General features: G+C 36.9%; 1 protein-coding gene across 19 annotated transcripts in view; it reads left to right on the top strand.

Moving 5' to 3' along the window:
• Positions 1-17,917, top strand: part of ANK2 (ankyrin 2) — a 323,814-nt gene that overhangs the window by 241,847 nt on the left and 64,050 nt on the right. For all 19 annotated transcript variants that reach the window (XM_059377495.1, XM_059377473.1, XM_059377509.1 and 16 more), the window contains 2 exons: positions 6,936-7,008; positions 15,114-15,258. In XM_059377495.1, coding sequence (XP_059233478.1) covers positions 6,936-7,008; positions 15,114-15,258 — 218 coding nt within the window. The remainder of the gene's footprint in view (positions 1-6,935; positions 7,009-15,113; positions 15,259-17,917) is intronic.

Raw genomic sequence — 17,917 nt, forward strand, 5'->3', positions numbered from 1 at the left:
GGCAAGAATGGCCAAGTACATCTGTTCTTAGAAGTTAGGTTTTCTGTAAACTTTATTAACTTTTCTGGTTATCATTTACATACATTTTTATCAAGTGACCACTAGATGGCAAGCTTGTATCTTTTTTGCTACTTGACCTGCTTTTCTTCCATTCATTTCATTTACTAATCATTTCTCCAATATTTATTGGATATAAAATATGCTCTGAGCTCTGTGCTGAGTGGTGAAGAGTCATCAGTGGTGAAAACATTACCCCCCTCCCCCCAGCAGCTTGCAGTTTAGTGGGAGTGGAGAATGGGACTTACGTTTTGTAAGAAAATAAATTCTTCTTTAACATCACAAAACTATGGAACTTACATGTTCGGTTTCAAATAGATCCCAGGCTCATAAATATTACTTGGAGGGAATTACTTTAACTATATAGATCTATTTGAAAAGAGAAACAATTAGCTTGCTAAATACTCTGACTAAGCAAGTTCAGATATCTTTCAAAAATTAGACATAGAGTCCTATCTCTGCCACATCTAGCTTTAGTGGAATGCAAAAACTACTTTTAGAACTCCCTGTGAGCTTTTCTTCTGTTCTGGTAGCTATTATTCTCTACCCTGCCCAGCTGAGCATTTCCCCAATTAAAAATCTCTATATTTAGAAGTCAAGTTTCTAGGTAAAAAGCCAACAAACAAATATAAAACATAATGGCATGTTTGCTTTTAGTTGGGGTAAGAAGTCATTGCCCGTATTAACTAAACAAGTACCCACTTTTTCTAAATGGGTAATTGTATTGGTAACATGTTTTGATGTTGCCCTGTTCTTACTTTCTGCCTCTCTTAGAATTGATTCTGCTCTTAGAATTGTTGAGTTTTATTGTTTTGTGAAATTGAGTTTCGGGTGAAGGATTGAAAATATGGACTTACTCCTGTCTCTTATGTGGGCCTTCTTGCTTTGTACTTTCTCTCTTTGGGAAGAGATTTTCATTCATACTTTTTTTTTCCATAACGATATTAATGGTATTAAAAATGAGTATTTAGTGATTACAGATATGGCAGGCATTGAGGGTAGATCTAGGATTCAAATTTAGATTGTGAGATTCTAAGGTCCGTGTTCTTAACAACTCTGACGTTACTGATCTTGACTTTACTAAATGTAGTTTAACATGTATTTTGTGAAAGAAGTGTTTTCACCTAGTTTCTATAGAAATAGTTTTCTATTAAAAACAACCTTTCTAGGGGCACCTGGGTGGCTCAGTGGGTTAGGCCGCTGCCTTCGGCTCAGGTCATGATCTCAGGGTCCTGGGATCGAGTCCCACATCGGGCTCTCTGCTCAGCAGGGAGCCTGCTTCCTCTTCTCTCTCTCTCTGCCTGCCTCTCTGCCTACTTGTGATCTCTCTCTGTCAAATAAATAAATAAAAAATCTTAAAAACAAACAAACAAACAAAAAACAAACAAAAAAAACAACCTTTCTAAAGAGTGCTTTTTGTTTCTTTCCATGTAGGCAATAATTCAATATTACTTTCTAAAGTGAATTTGGAATTGCTCACTGGTGGTGGGCTGATAATAGCACGCTAGACAATTTAATAATTATTTGAAATTAATAAAATTAAATTTAGTTTGATGTTATTACCATTTAAGTATAATAGTTAAATTACAGTTACACAACTAACATACAAATCCTTACATCACTAGATTTACACCGTGTGCCTTTGAGCAGCCCTGTGAGTTTTCTTCCATCAAAGAAAGTTTCCTGTGCTAATCCTTCCGAAGTTCTTTACCCCACAGTGTGAATAAAGTCATTGTGTAGAGAGAGGAGAAGGCAGCAGTCTGTACAGGAGAAGCCACTACTTCAGAAATTTTTGAGACATTTTGGAGTTGTGGTTTGTTTCCTTAACCTTTGCTTTTCTAACTTTACTTTGGGGAACCCAGCAGGCGCTGTGAGGTGGTTTAGCATTCTCCCAGGATCACATTCATTGCGCGTGTGCTGGAGTGGGCGTCAGAGGGCAGAGGACACATTTCGGGCAGCAGAAGCCACCAAACTCAATCGCCTAAGGCAGTTTGGAAGACAGAGATGGGGCTCCTCCCTCTGTTTATTGATCAGCCGTCATTCAGTATTTGTATTATTTGCATAATCTTAAAATGATATGCTTTAAGTTGCATATAATCACTGATATGTAGGCCCAGAATTACTGAAATAAAATAACATCATAAATTGCTGAATAAACTACTAAAATAAAAATGATACTATAGTTCTATTACCATTTAAACAATGGAGAAATTTTTGACAGTAAAGAAAATGTACATATTCGAAGTCTTAAATTTTATCCGATGCTGTAAATCAGTTAAAATGGGAATGCTAGAAATAGCAATGCAGTAAATACACATGAAGTCATCGGACACCTTTTGAGGTAGTGTCAAGATCTTTTCTTTGAGTATGGGTCCAATGACTAGAAGGAGGCTAAAAGATCATTCTCACACAAAGAACAGCAGTATTACATACTATATCCTACTATATCCTATAATACATATATCTTGACAGTATTCATCGTGTGTGTGTGTGTGTGTGTATTTTTAAAGATTGATGTATTGTTTTTTAGAGAGTGTGCACCAGGGTGGGAAGGGAGAGAATCTCTAGCAGATTCTGCATGGAGTGCAGAGCCCATCACCAGGCTCGATCTCATGACCCTGAGCTAAGGACCTGAGCCGAAATCAAGAGTCAGACACAATCGCTTGAGCCACCCAGGTGCCCCACATTCATCCTGTATATTATCTTAAAGTGACAGAACCTTTATAAACTTTTGACATACCTTTTTTTTTTTTTTTCTCATCTGCTTTGTCTTAACCACACCTAATTGAATACAAATTATTTTTGGTGACTGACCTTTGCTGAGGTTCCCAAACCATTTACATTGGTTTTTGTAGAAAAATGTTTACACACTATTTCAGTTATTACAGACACTCTATTAACATGTACCCTTGGTATAAATAGGTTTGTGAACAAAACCAAATTTAGCCTGTCACCCTACTGATGGGAGCCATTGTGTGTGGGCCTTACTAGGTGGCATATTAGCCACGATCCCTCACCACGATGTGGTGACTTGGTGAGTATGTGATACAAAGGAAATGGTTGATGAGGGGTGTGGGCTAAGGGGAGGCCAGTTAAGCCCACTGTTGTGTGAAACAAACCAAATATCTATTTACAAAACAGCACGTTAAGGACTCATGTTTTATTTTTTACATCTTTCCCACATCGTGATAATATTAAAACTCTTTATTAAGGCTTCCATCTATCCTATCCTATTTATATTGCTGTATTATCTGATTTAATTACATACTATTAAATTTGTGCATAGTACACTACCCATTTTAACTTTAAATTGGTTTCTAATCTTGACTATAGACTCTTAGATTCTGTAGCAGACAGTTGCCCATGATCATTTAATTATATCTTTGTTTCCCATGTACTATTTAGATGCATTTTGTAAAACCATATTTATATTTTGATAATCAAGTTTTCAAAGTTCACTGCGCTTTAAAGAAAAGATGTATTTATTTCTTATAACATTACTCATGAGTGAGAAGAATTATTTATCATCTACTCAAATATTTATTGATGGCCTTCTAAAAGGTCAAGCACTACATCATGAACAGATGCTTGCTGTACTTACTACATTGCATAAAGAGGGCATTTTTACTCTTGGTACAGAAAAATATCTGTGACCAGTGTGATCACTGTGTGTTACTTTTTCTGTTGCCACAAATATTTGCTGGTAATAACTTTGATAGTATTCAATGACCAAACTAAAGCAATGGTATTTCCAGTCTTAGAAATTCCAGTCCAGTCTTAGAAATTCGAAGAAAATATAGTCCTATTATCCGTGTCCGAAAATATAAACAAAGTATATCAGGCAATATAACTTAATCATTTAGAAATATTTCCATCACTTATTTTCAAATAGAGAAGCATCCTCTTGTGGAATGTTTCCTGTGAAGAGCAGATACTCTAGAACATCTCCGAAAAATAAACTTCCTGGTGTAGTCTAATATGGTAGCTATCCCTTTACATTTTTAAATCATTTTATTTATACTGAAGATCTTATAAAAAGAGTTTCAGAAAATGCTTAATGGATTATCATAGCTTAATAGGACATCCCTGTCTTTCCCATATTTTAAATGCAAGTCACTTTCTGCAGTTTATACACTTTTCCAAATGGGTTGTGATTTGAGCTGCACAATAGATCCGTCTGAGCAACTGTTTCACAGCTGAACTCGCAGGACTCTGACTTAATTGTCCTGCCATGGTATCAAAGTAATGGAGTTTTAAAATCTTCTCTAATGATTTTAATATGCAGCTAGAGTTAAAAACCATGGATACAGAACATAAGTCTTAATTTATCCATGTTAAATTTGTAAGCTAATTACTATTAAAATAATTAAATGAGGGGGGCGCCTGGGTGGTGCAGTCGGTTAAGCACTGGCCTTGGTTTCACCTCAGACCGTGGTCTCAGGGATGTGAGATTGAGCCTGGCATCCCGCTCTGCTCCATGTGGAGTCTGCTTTAGATTCTCTCTCTCTCTGCCCCCACCCCCCCCCCCCGCTCATGCACTCTCTCTCCCTCAAATAAATAAATTAATTTAAAAAATAAAATAAGCCATACAATAGTCTTCTTAAGTTTAACAAATACTTATTGACCAGCTATTAATATCCAGAATTTTGAATGGATGCTTTTGTCTTTCCTAAAGTTGAGTTTGTTTTCAGTAAATAAGACATTATGGAATTATTTAAATACCATAATCAACATTTGGGAAAGCTTTACTCTCCAATTGTGCCTTCATCCAGAGAACATGAGACTTCCCTTACTTTCTTGGTTTCTTCCCATTCTTGAACTGGTTTATCACCCCAAACAATATCTATTTAGTTGTTGTGTGGATTTCACATATATTTTGCCTAATTTTGTATCATTGATTTTTTCAATATATATTTGAGAAGCACCTGCTAGATTTCAGATTCTTTGGAAACAGACCAACTCTTCAATGACTCACTCTCGTGTGGGAGCAGAGAAGGCGCAGACCGCTGTGTGTGGTGTGGTGTCTCCCGTGTCGTGACTGTACACAGCAGGAGGCAATCACGGTGAAACAGACTCATCAGGGAGGATTGGGGAATGTTTCTCCAAGGGAATTACATCTAATATGAGCCAAGAAAAGGGGAGAAAAATATTTCTGGTAAATGAAGGAATAGATGGAAAAATTTTGAGGTGTGAGAGACCGTGACCTGCGAACATGGCTGTAGCATGAGGAGAGAGGGGAGGTCTCCCTGCCTCTCCTTACTACATCACCCAGCTCTCCTAGGCCATTTGCTTGTTTTCTGAGGAAATGGGGAACCACTGAAAGGGTTCACAGAATGCAGTATCACATTATGATTTCATCAATCCCTCCTGACACACAGATATTATACAGGTAGATGTGAATACATTTTCAGATTAGTTGAATTTCCTTATAAATCTATTTGAAGTTCTCTACTGCTTTCTGAAAGAAAAGAAATTGGTGTCATTCAAAAAAGTCTGTAATATCCATGTAGCAAAGCTTAAAAACCTAAGATAACCTATTTACTGTTGTATTTTAGTGACTTTAGTTGAAGAGTTGACTTATTTTGAGAGATTAGATTCTTAGAATTCCCATAATGGTGCCAGTCAGTGCACTTACTACATTTTCAGTACAGACACTAGAGATAGGAGTTTGAGACTTCATTGTCTGTAGGTGGTATTTGAAGTAGTGTGATTTTTTTTTTTTAAATCATTGTGGTATCCCTGGTGTCTAAAACAGTGCCTGGCATGTAGTAGGCACTCAAAATGTTTCCTGAGTGCCTGAATGACTAAAAAGTTCAGAGGATCTTCAGTTACAAGAGGAATTTAATACTGAATTATAATGATAATAATGATGTTATACTAGCTGACATTTATTGAGGGCTAACATATTTCAAGCACTGTCCTTAGACCTCTTGTGTATATTATTTCATTTAATCTTCAAAACAACTTTATGAAGTAGCAGTATTATCCCTGTTTTATAAATGAGAAAATTGAGGTCCAGAGAAATGAGGGAACTTGTTAAGAATTGATAAAGTTAGCGTTCGAACCCAGGCAGCCAGTCTCCAGAATCTGGTCTCTTAACCTTACATTGCATATCAGGAATGGAAGGCGGTGGACTCGACAACTCGGGAGTGCCTTTGTGAAGGGGAATAAGTAACAAACCAGAATTATAGACCAGTGTAATACCAGAAGGATGATTGACTCTCTACTCTTGGTCCTCTGATCCCAGAAGAGATGCATCACATTTTCTGCCCAAATAGTTTGTCTTGCACATTGTTTACAACTTCTTTTCCAAAGGCTTTGTTTTTAATAAATTACTACACTCATTGCTTCTTTTTAAAACTTTTCTGGAGACATTACTCAGTTCATTTTAGGGAAGTCCTGAAAACATTAACCTGCTTTCTCAATATGATTAATTAATGCCATCATTAAAGAATTTATTTTTCAAATAGGAACTCAAAATAATGAACTGTTTTATCAGTTATTTTTATTACCATATAATGTATTATTTGCCCCAGGGGTACAGGTCTATAAATTGTCAGGCTTACACATTTCACAGCACTCACCATAGCACATACCCTCCCCAATGTCCATAACCCAGCCACCCTATCCTAACCCTCCCCACCCCCCAGCAATCCTCAGTTTGAACTTGTATGACTTCACTGGAGTCAATGATCATTTATCTTCCAAAAGAACAAATGAATTTTCATGAAAGAGAATAAGCTCCCAAAACATACATGTGGGGAGATGAAATGCTCAAGGACTTATGGCTTGCTGATGCTATCCACGTGACCTCCTCTGTGATTGCTTTCTCTTTTGTTTGATTTTAACTTGCATATCAATATTTTTTTTCTTCCCAGACTATCACTGAAAAACACAAGCTAAATGTTCCTGAGACGATGACTGAGGTTCTTGATGTTTCTGATGAAGAAGGTAAGACTTTTATTTGGTCTTCATTGTCTTACACAAAGGCAAGCAAGCTATCCTTTTTCTCTGGAACTAAGCTGGTACCGTGAGTGTGGGTGACAACCTCTTAACATTTCAAGTCACTTTTTCACTTCTGTTTCAAAACATCTACTTTTGTCATATGGGGAAAGAAGATAGTGATTTGTCCATTTTCAATGGGTATTATCTTTAATGTCTTACTAAGTAATGACTGGAAAAGGGGAAAGACAAAGATGCTGGAAATTGGCCATATGTTAGAAAAATCTACCTGATAATACAATTATTATTAATACATGTTTTAATTATGTTAACATGCTTTTTTTATTAAAATGCCTTAAAGTGAAAGACTTTGAAGTATATTCTCAATGGTATATTGAGAAGTCTGTTTCTGGTTGGTTCAAATAATCAGAATAAATTTTAATTCCAGAGGAGAGGAGCTTAGATAAGTTTAAAAATAACATGTAAGTCATACTAATTCAACATAAGAATTTGTTTAAATCATAAAACATGCTCTGTATAGCTTTAGAGTTGACAAAAATTTTCAAAGGTAGTGGATTTCAGACGTTGTGAAGTCTGTTGCTCTAACGGGAGTACAGGGGACTGCCTGGGGTGGGGATGGGGCGTTGTGCTGCAAGTCTGTCCCTCCACGAGAGTTTCCAGCTCCCGACTTCTACTTCAGTTAGAGGAGTTGACTTTTCTTGAACAAAAAAATCTGCCAAAAAATCATGAATGCAGCAAATGAGGTACGTAGCCAAATTTCCATAGTACAGCTTTTGGTCAAATGTGTATGTTTGAAAGACTATTGCTATAAAGAATAGTACTAGTTAAAACTTGCCACACACTGGAGAAGGTCCAAAAGCTTCCCACTGTAGACAAAGAGAAACTCTGCCAAGGATTAATCTGAGGGAAAGAGCAGCCAAAACCCAGCAGCAGAGTGCACACAGCACACACCAAAGACTTAGAAGCATCAGGTCCTGGACAGTGGATGATTTCTTCTTAATACAGCATTGCTTTAAGGAGCAGGGAATATAACAGGCTTTCTGCAATGCAGAAGACAGAGATCTAGACAAAATGCCAAGATGGAGGGACTCATCTCAAAAGAAAGAACAAGAAGAGAGCACAGCCAGAGATCTAAGCAAAACAGATTTAAGTAATACCCTGAACCAGAATTTAAAATAACAACCATAAGGAGACTAGATGGGTTTGAGAAAAGCATAGAAGACACTAGAGAATCCCTCACTGCAGAGATAAAAGAACTAAAAAAATGAGTCAGGCTGAAAAGAATAGTACTATTCTCAATGTTAATTGCTTTTATTGAGAAATAGTAAAAGTAGATTTTTAGGTTCTTCAAGATATAATCAGAAGGTGAAACTTTACAAGGAGATGTCATTATCTGGAACTAGTTCGTTCACTGTTTGGTAACAGGTAGTGAGTTATCTTGGCTTTTGTGAGAGCTTAGGACATGAAGGAGCAAATGTTTGGTCACTGGGTTATTAAAAGTAAATTAATAATTGTCAAAGTTAGCATTTCAAGTATTATAACAATTTTATGTTCCTTCCTAATACTTGCCAGCTAATTTTAGCATTCATATACGCACATCACATTTTCTTTTGTGGGATCATCTTTTTTAACAGCCCTTAAACAGTTTGGTGACAACTTTATTGATGGGGAAGCTCTTAGTGATTCAGGTACCTTGAGAGGAAGCTATTGGAGTGAAAGCTTTGCTTTTCATTTTTCTTAACTGGAGAGAAGCAACTTGCTTAATATTTAAATATGCATGCCTAATTCTAACCTGTTTCTTTTGAAATAGCATGTGTGATGTGGATGGAGTTTTATATGTATGCACGTGAGCTTGTAGATTTTATTAACTCAGAAACTAAAGCCATAAATTGCTTATCCTATTAATAATGTTGCTGCTGTTGTTGAGACCTACTACTACTATAATTAAATTACCTAATGAGCATCATACAAATATTTTGCCAAAACTAATCTCTCTTCTAAGAATACACATTTAGAGAAAAAAATAATTCTTTGTAAATTGGCATTTAACTACCAGGAACCTGTTAAAACTAAGTTAGACTGCATGACTGAATAAACTTCATATCATTCTTGGCTGAAGATAAGTTGTAGATGTGATTAGAAATATGTGTAATTGATAGTTATCATGTGATTCTTGAAGGTAACTAGGAATAAAAATGAAAGCCCTTAAAATTATGTAGGAGGATCTTCAGCATAGAGGGGGAAAATAACTGATATAAAATATTCTATCTCCCAAGAAGGATCCAAGGTATATGTGGTATCACTTGAAGCAGATCTCTTCCATGAACATCTAAATTTATAAATCAAATAAATTCAAGTGATTATTTTTTTTTTAAAGATTTTATTTATTTATTTGACAGAGAGAGATTACAAGTAGGCAGAGAGAGAGAGAGAGGAGGAAGCAGGCTCCCTGCTGAGCAGAGAGCCCGATGCGGGACTCGATCCCAGGACCCTGGGATCATGACCTGAGCCGAAGGCAGTGGCTTAACCCACTGAGCCACCCAGGCGCCCTCAAGTGATTATTTAATTTAAAAATAGTTTATTTCCTAAATACTTGTTAAATAATTCCAATGCCAGTGCCTTCAAAGTATTGAGTGCGATCAAAGAAATTCCATTTATATGAAACAGTTTTGGGACCTGCTCATTGCCTAATGTAATATGTAGGTATAATATCCTGTATGCTTTTATTAAAACTGTTAGAGATTAAGAGTTTTTAGGGATAAAGGTCTTGTTTTGAGAGGAATATTGGCTATTGATCAAGAATATCTTTTATGGTGAGAGAAGAAGCTTTCCTTCTTTTAGACAGCCAAAAACTTAGTAACGTTCTTTTCCTCAGAAAGAAATTCAAGTTGAATAATTTTTATGTATAGGATATATCTGAGTATTGTGAAGTAATTTTTAGTGCAAAGAATTAGTATAAAGAAATTCGGCTTTCATATTTCCAAACCATTTAATGTTTTATGGGCTTCAGATATTTTCATGGAACCTGTCATTCATAAGGACAAAGTGTAGCCACATGTATTTTGAAGGTATTAGTCAATTTTCTTTCTTTTTTTTTTTTTAATTTACAGCTCTTTTGTTTTGATAGTTGTGAGTATTATCAATACTCAAAAGGATGTTCAAGCCAAGTACAGCTCTCCTTTCAGGCTAACTTGGTAGAGTAATCGGGATATCCACCTGTGAATCCAATCAACCGATAGTAAGAGTGATTTTACTAGAATTGCTACCATTGGGGAATCAGAGGTGAACACAGTACATGTCTTTACAAAACATCGATGGAGAGATAATGTAGAAGTTAAATGAAGTAGAACAGAAGACACTATGTCACCCACTTTTCATATCTGCCTTGGAAACTAAAGTTGGAGAGACGCAGTGCAGTCCCGTGGACTTGCTGAAACTGAGAGATTTATAGGAAAGTGACACAGGTTTTCGAGACACAATGCCTTTTAGAGGTTTTAGAGACACACTTCCACACAGTGTGAAGGCCCTGAGAGGAGAAAGTGCATGAGAGAGACACAGAGTAGCAAAATAATACAGTCATTTGGTTTGGCTCATGCATTAAAACATTCTGGACTTCACTGTGAATGTTTGAGTTCTTACCTGAAAAGTCTGGGAAATGACGACATGTTAAACATTTTGAATAATGACAGAAACAAATCTGATTATCACAAAGATTAAACCAGCAGTGATATACTAAAGGAGTGTATTAGGAAGAAATTGGAAGGAGGCTCAGATATTTTGACAGAAATGAAAACATTTACTAAACATCTACAAAGCTAGGGGCTTTGTCTCATTTAATCCCCAGAGCATCCACATAAGCTAGGCTATTGATTCCCCCTCATTTTTTTTTTATTAAAGATTTTTATTTATTTATTTGACAGACAGAGATCACAAGTAGGCAGAGAGGCAGGCAGAGAGAGAGGAGGAAGCAGGTTCCCCGCTGAGCAGAGAGCACGATGCGGGGCTCGATCCCAGGACCCTGGGATCATGACCTGAGCCGAAGGCAGAGGCTTTAACCCACTGAGCCTCCCAGGCACCCCCCTCATTTTTTTTTTTCCAGGTGAGGAAAGGCTCACCTGAACAGGAGGAGACTAAGACTTAAACATATTAAATAGTTTGTGCCACAGCACATGGCCATCAAGTTGTGGGTGGGGAATGTAAACCCAGTGTGAGAGCCATTGTAATAGCTCAGTCAGATTATATATAAGTCCTGGTGGGACAACATGGTGGAGACATGGAAGGAAAAGATAGAAATGGGAATTCAATCTGAGAATATCGTACCATGCAGACGAAAAATGCAGCTGCAAATGTAATCCTGTATGTCTTCATAGGATCATGAGTTGATCCCTACCTTTGCTGACTCAGCTCCATGGCAGTAAGTTACATGGTGGGGCTCAGGGTTGATAACACTTACATAACTAAAATACCTGTAGAAATGTGACCCATCTGTCCCCTATACTCAAAGGTTTGTGTGCGAATGGTTTGTACAAACTTCTCCACCGGTTCTCTAGAATGATGAGTACTAATGGTAGTCAAGAGAACTCCAGAATGGCTGAGTGTTATGATGAAATGTACAGGAACCATCCATTGTCTCCTTTTGTCACACTTCAGCTGTGAACACTTGACAGCGGGCTCCTCCTCATGTAATATGAGTCTCCTCGTATTACATGACAGATTCTGCAGCCAACTATTTCTTTCACTTTCTCATAAATAAGAGTAGAGCTTATCTTCCCAAATGTTAACAAGTTGGCTGTTTTTTTTTTTTCTGGAAATAATTTAGATTTATATGCAAACCAGGTAATGCCTGTGGCTTGGTAAACCAATTCATAGAATTGATGTTAGAATTTTTTTTCTCCCAGAAATAAACAAAGGGGGACCCCAACTTACTTGACTCATAAAGTATGGCCATATATAGACTTACCAATTACAAAAGAGGAAGGAAGTAGTAAGAACAATTAAGTCCTACAAATCTTATAATAAAATGTTTAATCTTGATTTGATCACTATTTAGACACTGATTTTCTTTATGGACTTTTCATCATTGCTTACCATCACGAACATTTACTTTTGCCAAGTTACTTCACGTAGTATTCTCTAAATAAGTGATGTGTGTTACTCCTTCATTCTCACTGTTTTTATTGCCCTCCATGACCCCTTACACATGAGCCTCTCATCTGAAGTAGCGTCAATCCCTGTCCATTAAAGTTGAATCCAAACAAATGATCATCTCTAATATCCTTCTTCAGTGACTCCTTCTCCAGCTTCACTGGAATTTCCTAGGACTATCACAAGAAATTACCACAAACTTGGTGGCTCAAATTTATCCTCTCACAGTTCTGAGAGTGAAAAGTTTATGGTGGGACCATACTAACCTCTGATACTCTATGGTAGAGTCTTTCTGGTGTCTTCAGGTGTCCAGTGGCTGTCAGTGATCCTTGGTGTTTGTTCCTTGGCTTGTAGACACATCACTCCAATCTTTGCCTTCCTGTGGCATTTCCCCCTGTGTCTCAAAGAACAGTCTCATTGGAGCTATCCAATGTGATGTCACCTCAGTCCTTAACTTAGATACATCTATAAAAGCCCTATCTCCAAGTTAGGCTCCATTCTCAGGTTCCAAATAGAAGTGAGATTTGTGTGTTGGGGGGGCGGGGGACGACACTGCTGAACCCACCACACCATCCTAAAGTGATCTCTCTTTCTCCTCTCATCTTTTTGGTTCTTAAGGTTGACCAGTATCATGCATTTTGTGTTTGACCCTACTGTTATCTGTAGATTGCTATTATTGTTACATCTTGCTTTGTGAGATGTTAAAAAAAAATTTTTTTTGTTGTTTTATTTAGTAGATTTTTTTTAAAAAAATGATTTTATTCATTGGAATGAGAGAGACAGAGAGAGCACAAGCAGGGGGAGAGGCAGGAAGAGAGGGAGAAGCAGATTCCCCACTGAGCATGGAGCCCAAGATGGGGGACTCAATCCCAGAGCCTAGATCATGACCTTAGATGAAAGCAGACACTTAACCTTCTGAGCCACCTAGGCACCCCATGAGGAAACACTTTAGAGAGGAAAATGTATGTAAGGGTGGGCGGGCACTCTTTAAACAATATAATTTTAAAAACTTTACTCACGTTTTCCTTGGAGCCATCAGATTTACGAATATTTAAACAGTACAGTTTTTCTTCTTTCTTTATGATATATACATTTAAAAGTATTTTTGCATAAATGAAATTGAGCTCGTATTTCATTGATGTGTCACATTTTTACCGTTTTGTGTTAATAAAAACAATAGCTAGCAATTAGTATATCTGGCATTTGATTACACATTCTTATGTTATTTAATTCATACACCTACTGTGTGAGATAGATTATTAGTATCATTCCCATTTACTAGTTGTGAGAACTGAGGCTCTGGAAGATTAACAGGCCAGTAAATAACAGAATTAAAATTTGAAGCCAGGTCTATCCAATTCTGAGAACTCAACTTTTAATTAATACTCTGTGGAGCCTAACTCATTCTGCTAAAACTCTGTAAAAATCTTATGGTGTCACTGAAGAAGCCATGAAAATATTTTTAATGATGAGACTTGTAAGTGTCAAATGTTAAATGCATTGTCTTTGAGAGAAAAATCAAATGGTGAATAAATGATATCTCCATTTATTGGAAGGTCTTTTTAAAAAAAATCTATCATTAGCTTTAAGTAATTTAGACAGCTAATAATCCTTTAATGTATATCTGAGATCTTAAGATCATATATATAAGCAGTGAAATGTCAGAGACCTATCCTTTTTTTTTGAGACATATCCTTCTTATAATTCTTTAGTGTTGTACCTTTATAAATTAGTGTTGATTTAGAACAATTACTTGAAACAAATGAGAATATAATAATGAATTTTTAACTTAGTTATAGGAATGAAGTTGTCCTTCAAGTTGTCCTTTACATAGGTCATCAGGTTTAAAGTGTGTCATTAATGTCTCAAGAAGTCATCAAAAACAGTTTCTCTCAACCGTATTATTTCTCCATGTCAGTATGTTAATGGCGTATAGCATGTCTGTGAATGAGATATTACTTATTCAGTTATCTGAAAAAGATATTTGTGAAAGTATTCTATTCCTAATCACAGGCAGGGAATGTACCTTAGCATTTGGGCTTCTGAATATGAACTACCACACTTAGTCATTGCTTTCTGCCACTACCTGATTACTTAATTCTCTTTTTTCCCCTGTTGTTCACCTTTGGGAAGCCACCTAGTTTCCAACAAAACATCCTTTTTATGCTCAGTAATATTTTAAAAATTGAATTCCAGGTTTCTTGAAATGTCACAATCTGCTCACTTCGTTCTAGTGTTCTTTCCCTAATGTGCATATCTTGTTAATTTATAAATCATATCCCTCCACATACTATATCACATATTTGTTTTAGAGCAGTAGATATTTCTTGTTGTTGTTGTTAAGATCTTGTTTATTTGTTCGAGATAGAGATAGCGAGAGAGAGCATGAGTTGGGGGGCAGGGAGAGGGAGAAGCAGACTCCTCATTGAGCAGGGAACCTGAGGGAGGGCTCCATCTCAGCACCCTGGAATCATGACCTGAGCTGAAAGCAGACGCTTAACTGACTGAGCCACCCAGGTGCCCCGCGCAGTAGATATTTCTTAGCATATTGCCAATGACATGAAGAGATTGTTAATGCCGGACATTAGGTACGAAATTATTGGAACTATGTCTAGAAGTTCAGTAGTCTACATAGTAGAATAAGTTAAATAATATAGCTATAAACCAGCTATGCCAACAAAGAGATGAGTAAAGAAAACTGACTGATATTAAGAGAATTACAATTCAGGTCATTTCTTTTTTTCTTGATAAGCAATAGAAAAATGGACCAAATATTGTTTCTTTGAGTTTTAGCACTTCATGGTTGCATGTGTTTTTTATTGGGTGTGTGGTGTTTTGGTGATGTAAGTGCTTTTCTGCCTTTTTTTTCCATGATCTTCGCCCTATTTTGTAGTTAATACGACATTCAACAAATAATCCTTCCTCCGTCTTCCTCTGATTGCTTCAAGGTGACGACACAATGACAGGGGATGGGGGAGAATACCTTCGGCCCGAGGATCTGAAAGAACTAGGCGACGATTCGCTACCCAGCAGTCAGTTCCTGGATGGCATGAATTACCTGCGGTACAGCTTGGAGGGAGCCCGCTCCGACAGGTAGTCCCCTAGTCCTGACCCTTGGCACCAGCCAGAGGGCAATGTGACCCTTTTTCATGATGATAATTTAAAAAAAATAGACATAATTAAGGATACTTAATAGGTACTGCATGTTATATCTTACTGCACCCTTGAGCAACTTGAAGTGCCTATTTTAAAGAGCAGGAAACGGAGGGCTAGAGAGTTTAAGTGACAGTAAAAGTCAGACAACTAGTAAGAAGCAGAGCAATAAGTAAAGAGCTCTCTACATTTCAGTATAGTGTTTGTAATCATTTATCACTTTTTTCTCAGGCGAATAAAAAGGACCATTTTACCTTATGGGTATTTTTGTTAGTGGTGCAGATTCTGTGACTGAAAGGGTGTTGTGAAGAAGGATGAAAAAGAAACAAATTCAGAAGCAAAGTGCCTGAAATTGACTTTCATAAGAAAGAATTAGACCCAAATCCTCCAAGATCTTGAATACAAAAGCAATCTGAGCAAAATCTGAAGGAGCACAGGTTTTATAGGCAAATCTGAAAAGGTTTATGTCATATTCTGCAGTATAAAATTTCTGATTATTACCCAACTGGTGTTTGTTATTTTTTGAGGCAAGCTGAATAAGAACATTCCATGGTACTTCATCAAAAGATTAACTGCCGATTTAGGTTAACATATGTAGTGTGAAGTTTTTCACTAGTCAGTAATCATAGGTTTGCAGTTTTCATCTTGGCTGTATTCTAAGCTGTAGTTAACATATTTGTAGTCTAAGAAATATATACCTTAAAGTGTAGTTAATTTTAAATGGATAATTAGCAAAAACAAATTTTTCTTGGAGTTTTCCAATGAACATCAATGCCTCTTCCCTACTTCCTTCTTTCTTTTTTTTTTTTTTAATGATTCAGTGTGCATATAATAAGTACCTTTCTGGGCTGGCTTGTGGTAGGTGCTAGAGGTACAGACATGACTGGACTTGAAAGCTAAAATCATAGTTTGATGGCATGTGAGAGAAACTAGGCTAGTAGTACCCACAGAGTATAACTAAAGCCCCAGGGCTCAGGCTTTCTAGAGGAGATGGGCTCAAACTGAGACAAAGTGATGGGTAATGATGGTGAGGAAAAGGTGGAGAGGGCATTCAAGCTTTAATGAGATCATGAGCAAAGGCTCATGGTATATGAGAGAAGGAACAGCACAGTTTTGGTAGAGCATAATGTGAAGGAGGGGAGAGCTTGTCTGCGTTTTGGATGGCTCCCTCTGACTATACACTAAAAGGATAAGTTTTAGAGAGAATTGTCAAAGGGCCAAACCTGGCAGTTACAAGCATCTGAAAATCTATGGCAGGAATATTAGCTGAAGCTGTTAAGAGAAGACTTGACCTTTAACCTTAGTGGTAGCAATCATGGAGAGAATTTGGGAAATGACAAATTTGAGAGCATATCTGTGAGGTAAAAGTAGCCAGATTTGGTGATGGATTTCATGGGATGGGTGAAAAAGAAGAAGAATGTTTGATTGACCCTTTGGCTTCAATGATGTAGATGGGAGGGTGGTCTTTGGAGTCAAGAGACAGAAGAGGAAGCCACTTGAGGTGAAAGTCGGGGGGACTGGTGATGGGACCGGTTTTTTTATATACTGGGTTCTGACAGACAGATAGACTGAGGCATCACTAAAATTTCTAGGAAAAGATTTCAAATTTGGAGAACATGAAATATATGGCCTTAAACAAAGTCATAATAATCTATAAATAATCACATCACTGTCAGAGGGGAAAAAAACCCTTCATTTCCAGCATGGTCTATTTTATTAAGTTCTTGATCTGATCCTTTTTCCTTCTTTGAAAGTACTAGGTTATGGAAGATTTAGAACAATACTTTCCATAAAACAGGGTCCATGGTTTGACGATTCTGCTTAAACTGAACACTTACCAGCATGTAAAGATGGTGTATGGAACAAACAAACCATGGTCTGTTCTCCAGGTCCTCACTAGCATTTCTAGAACCCCAGATTGTATTCATGATCTCCAACATGGAATTACAAGCAACATCTCATTTTCATGGATTTCACGGATTTTTTTTTTAAAAATTTCTTTATGCAATTCAATCGGAGTTTTCTTTTTTTGGTAACCATTTTTACTTTTCGTTATTTATTTGGTATGCTTTCAATAGTACCATGCCCAGGTAGGTATTAAATAGCATGAAAACACTGTGACACTTCCTGGATACATCCACATTTCCCTGCTCACTGTGCAATGTGCGTAGTGTGTGTGTGTGTGTGTGTGTGTGTGTGTGTGTGTGTTGGCAGGAGGTGCTTATATTCTAGAATTATGGATTTGTTCTCAAATTAGGATTTTTAGCTATTGAATTGATAGCTGAGTTAGAAGGGTGAATATATTACCAGAATACAAGTCTGTGACAAGACTCTGGCCTGACTTTTACTGTCACAGCCCCACCTTGTGGTTGGTAAAACATTAGCATGGCTTCCCCAAAGGAACCTAAGTCTGTGTATGGTTGGAATGGTAGAAGAACTATTCTGATGCCTAAATTTTACATGAAAGCAGGAGAACAAATATATGAACAATTTAATGTAAATTGATAAAAATATATCCAAGTTCTTATTATTTAGATTTGATGTTCATTTAATTATTGCTTACAAATTAAATTTAGTGTAAAATTCTAAGTATCAATGG

This window comes from Mustela nigripes, chromosome 1 (genome assembly GCF_022355385.1).
Source record: "Mustela nigripes isolate SB6536 chromosome 1, MUSNIG.SB6536, whole genome shotgun sequence".
Lineage (NCBI taxonomy): Eukaryota > Metazoa > Chordata > Mammalia > Carnivora > Mustelidae > Mustela > Mustela nigripes.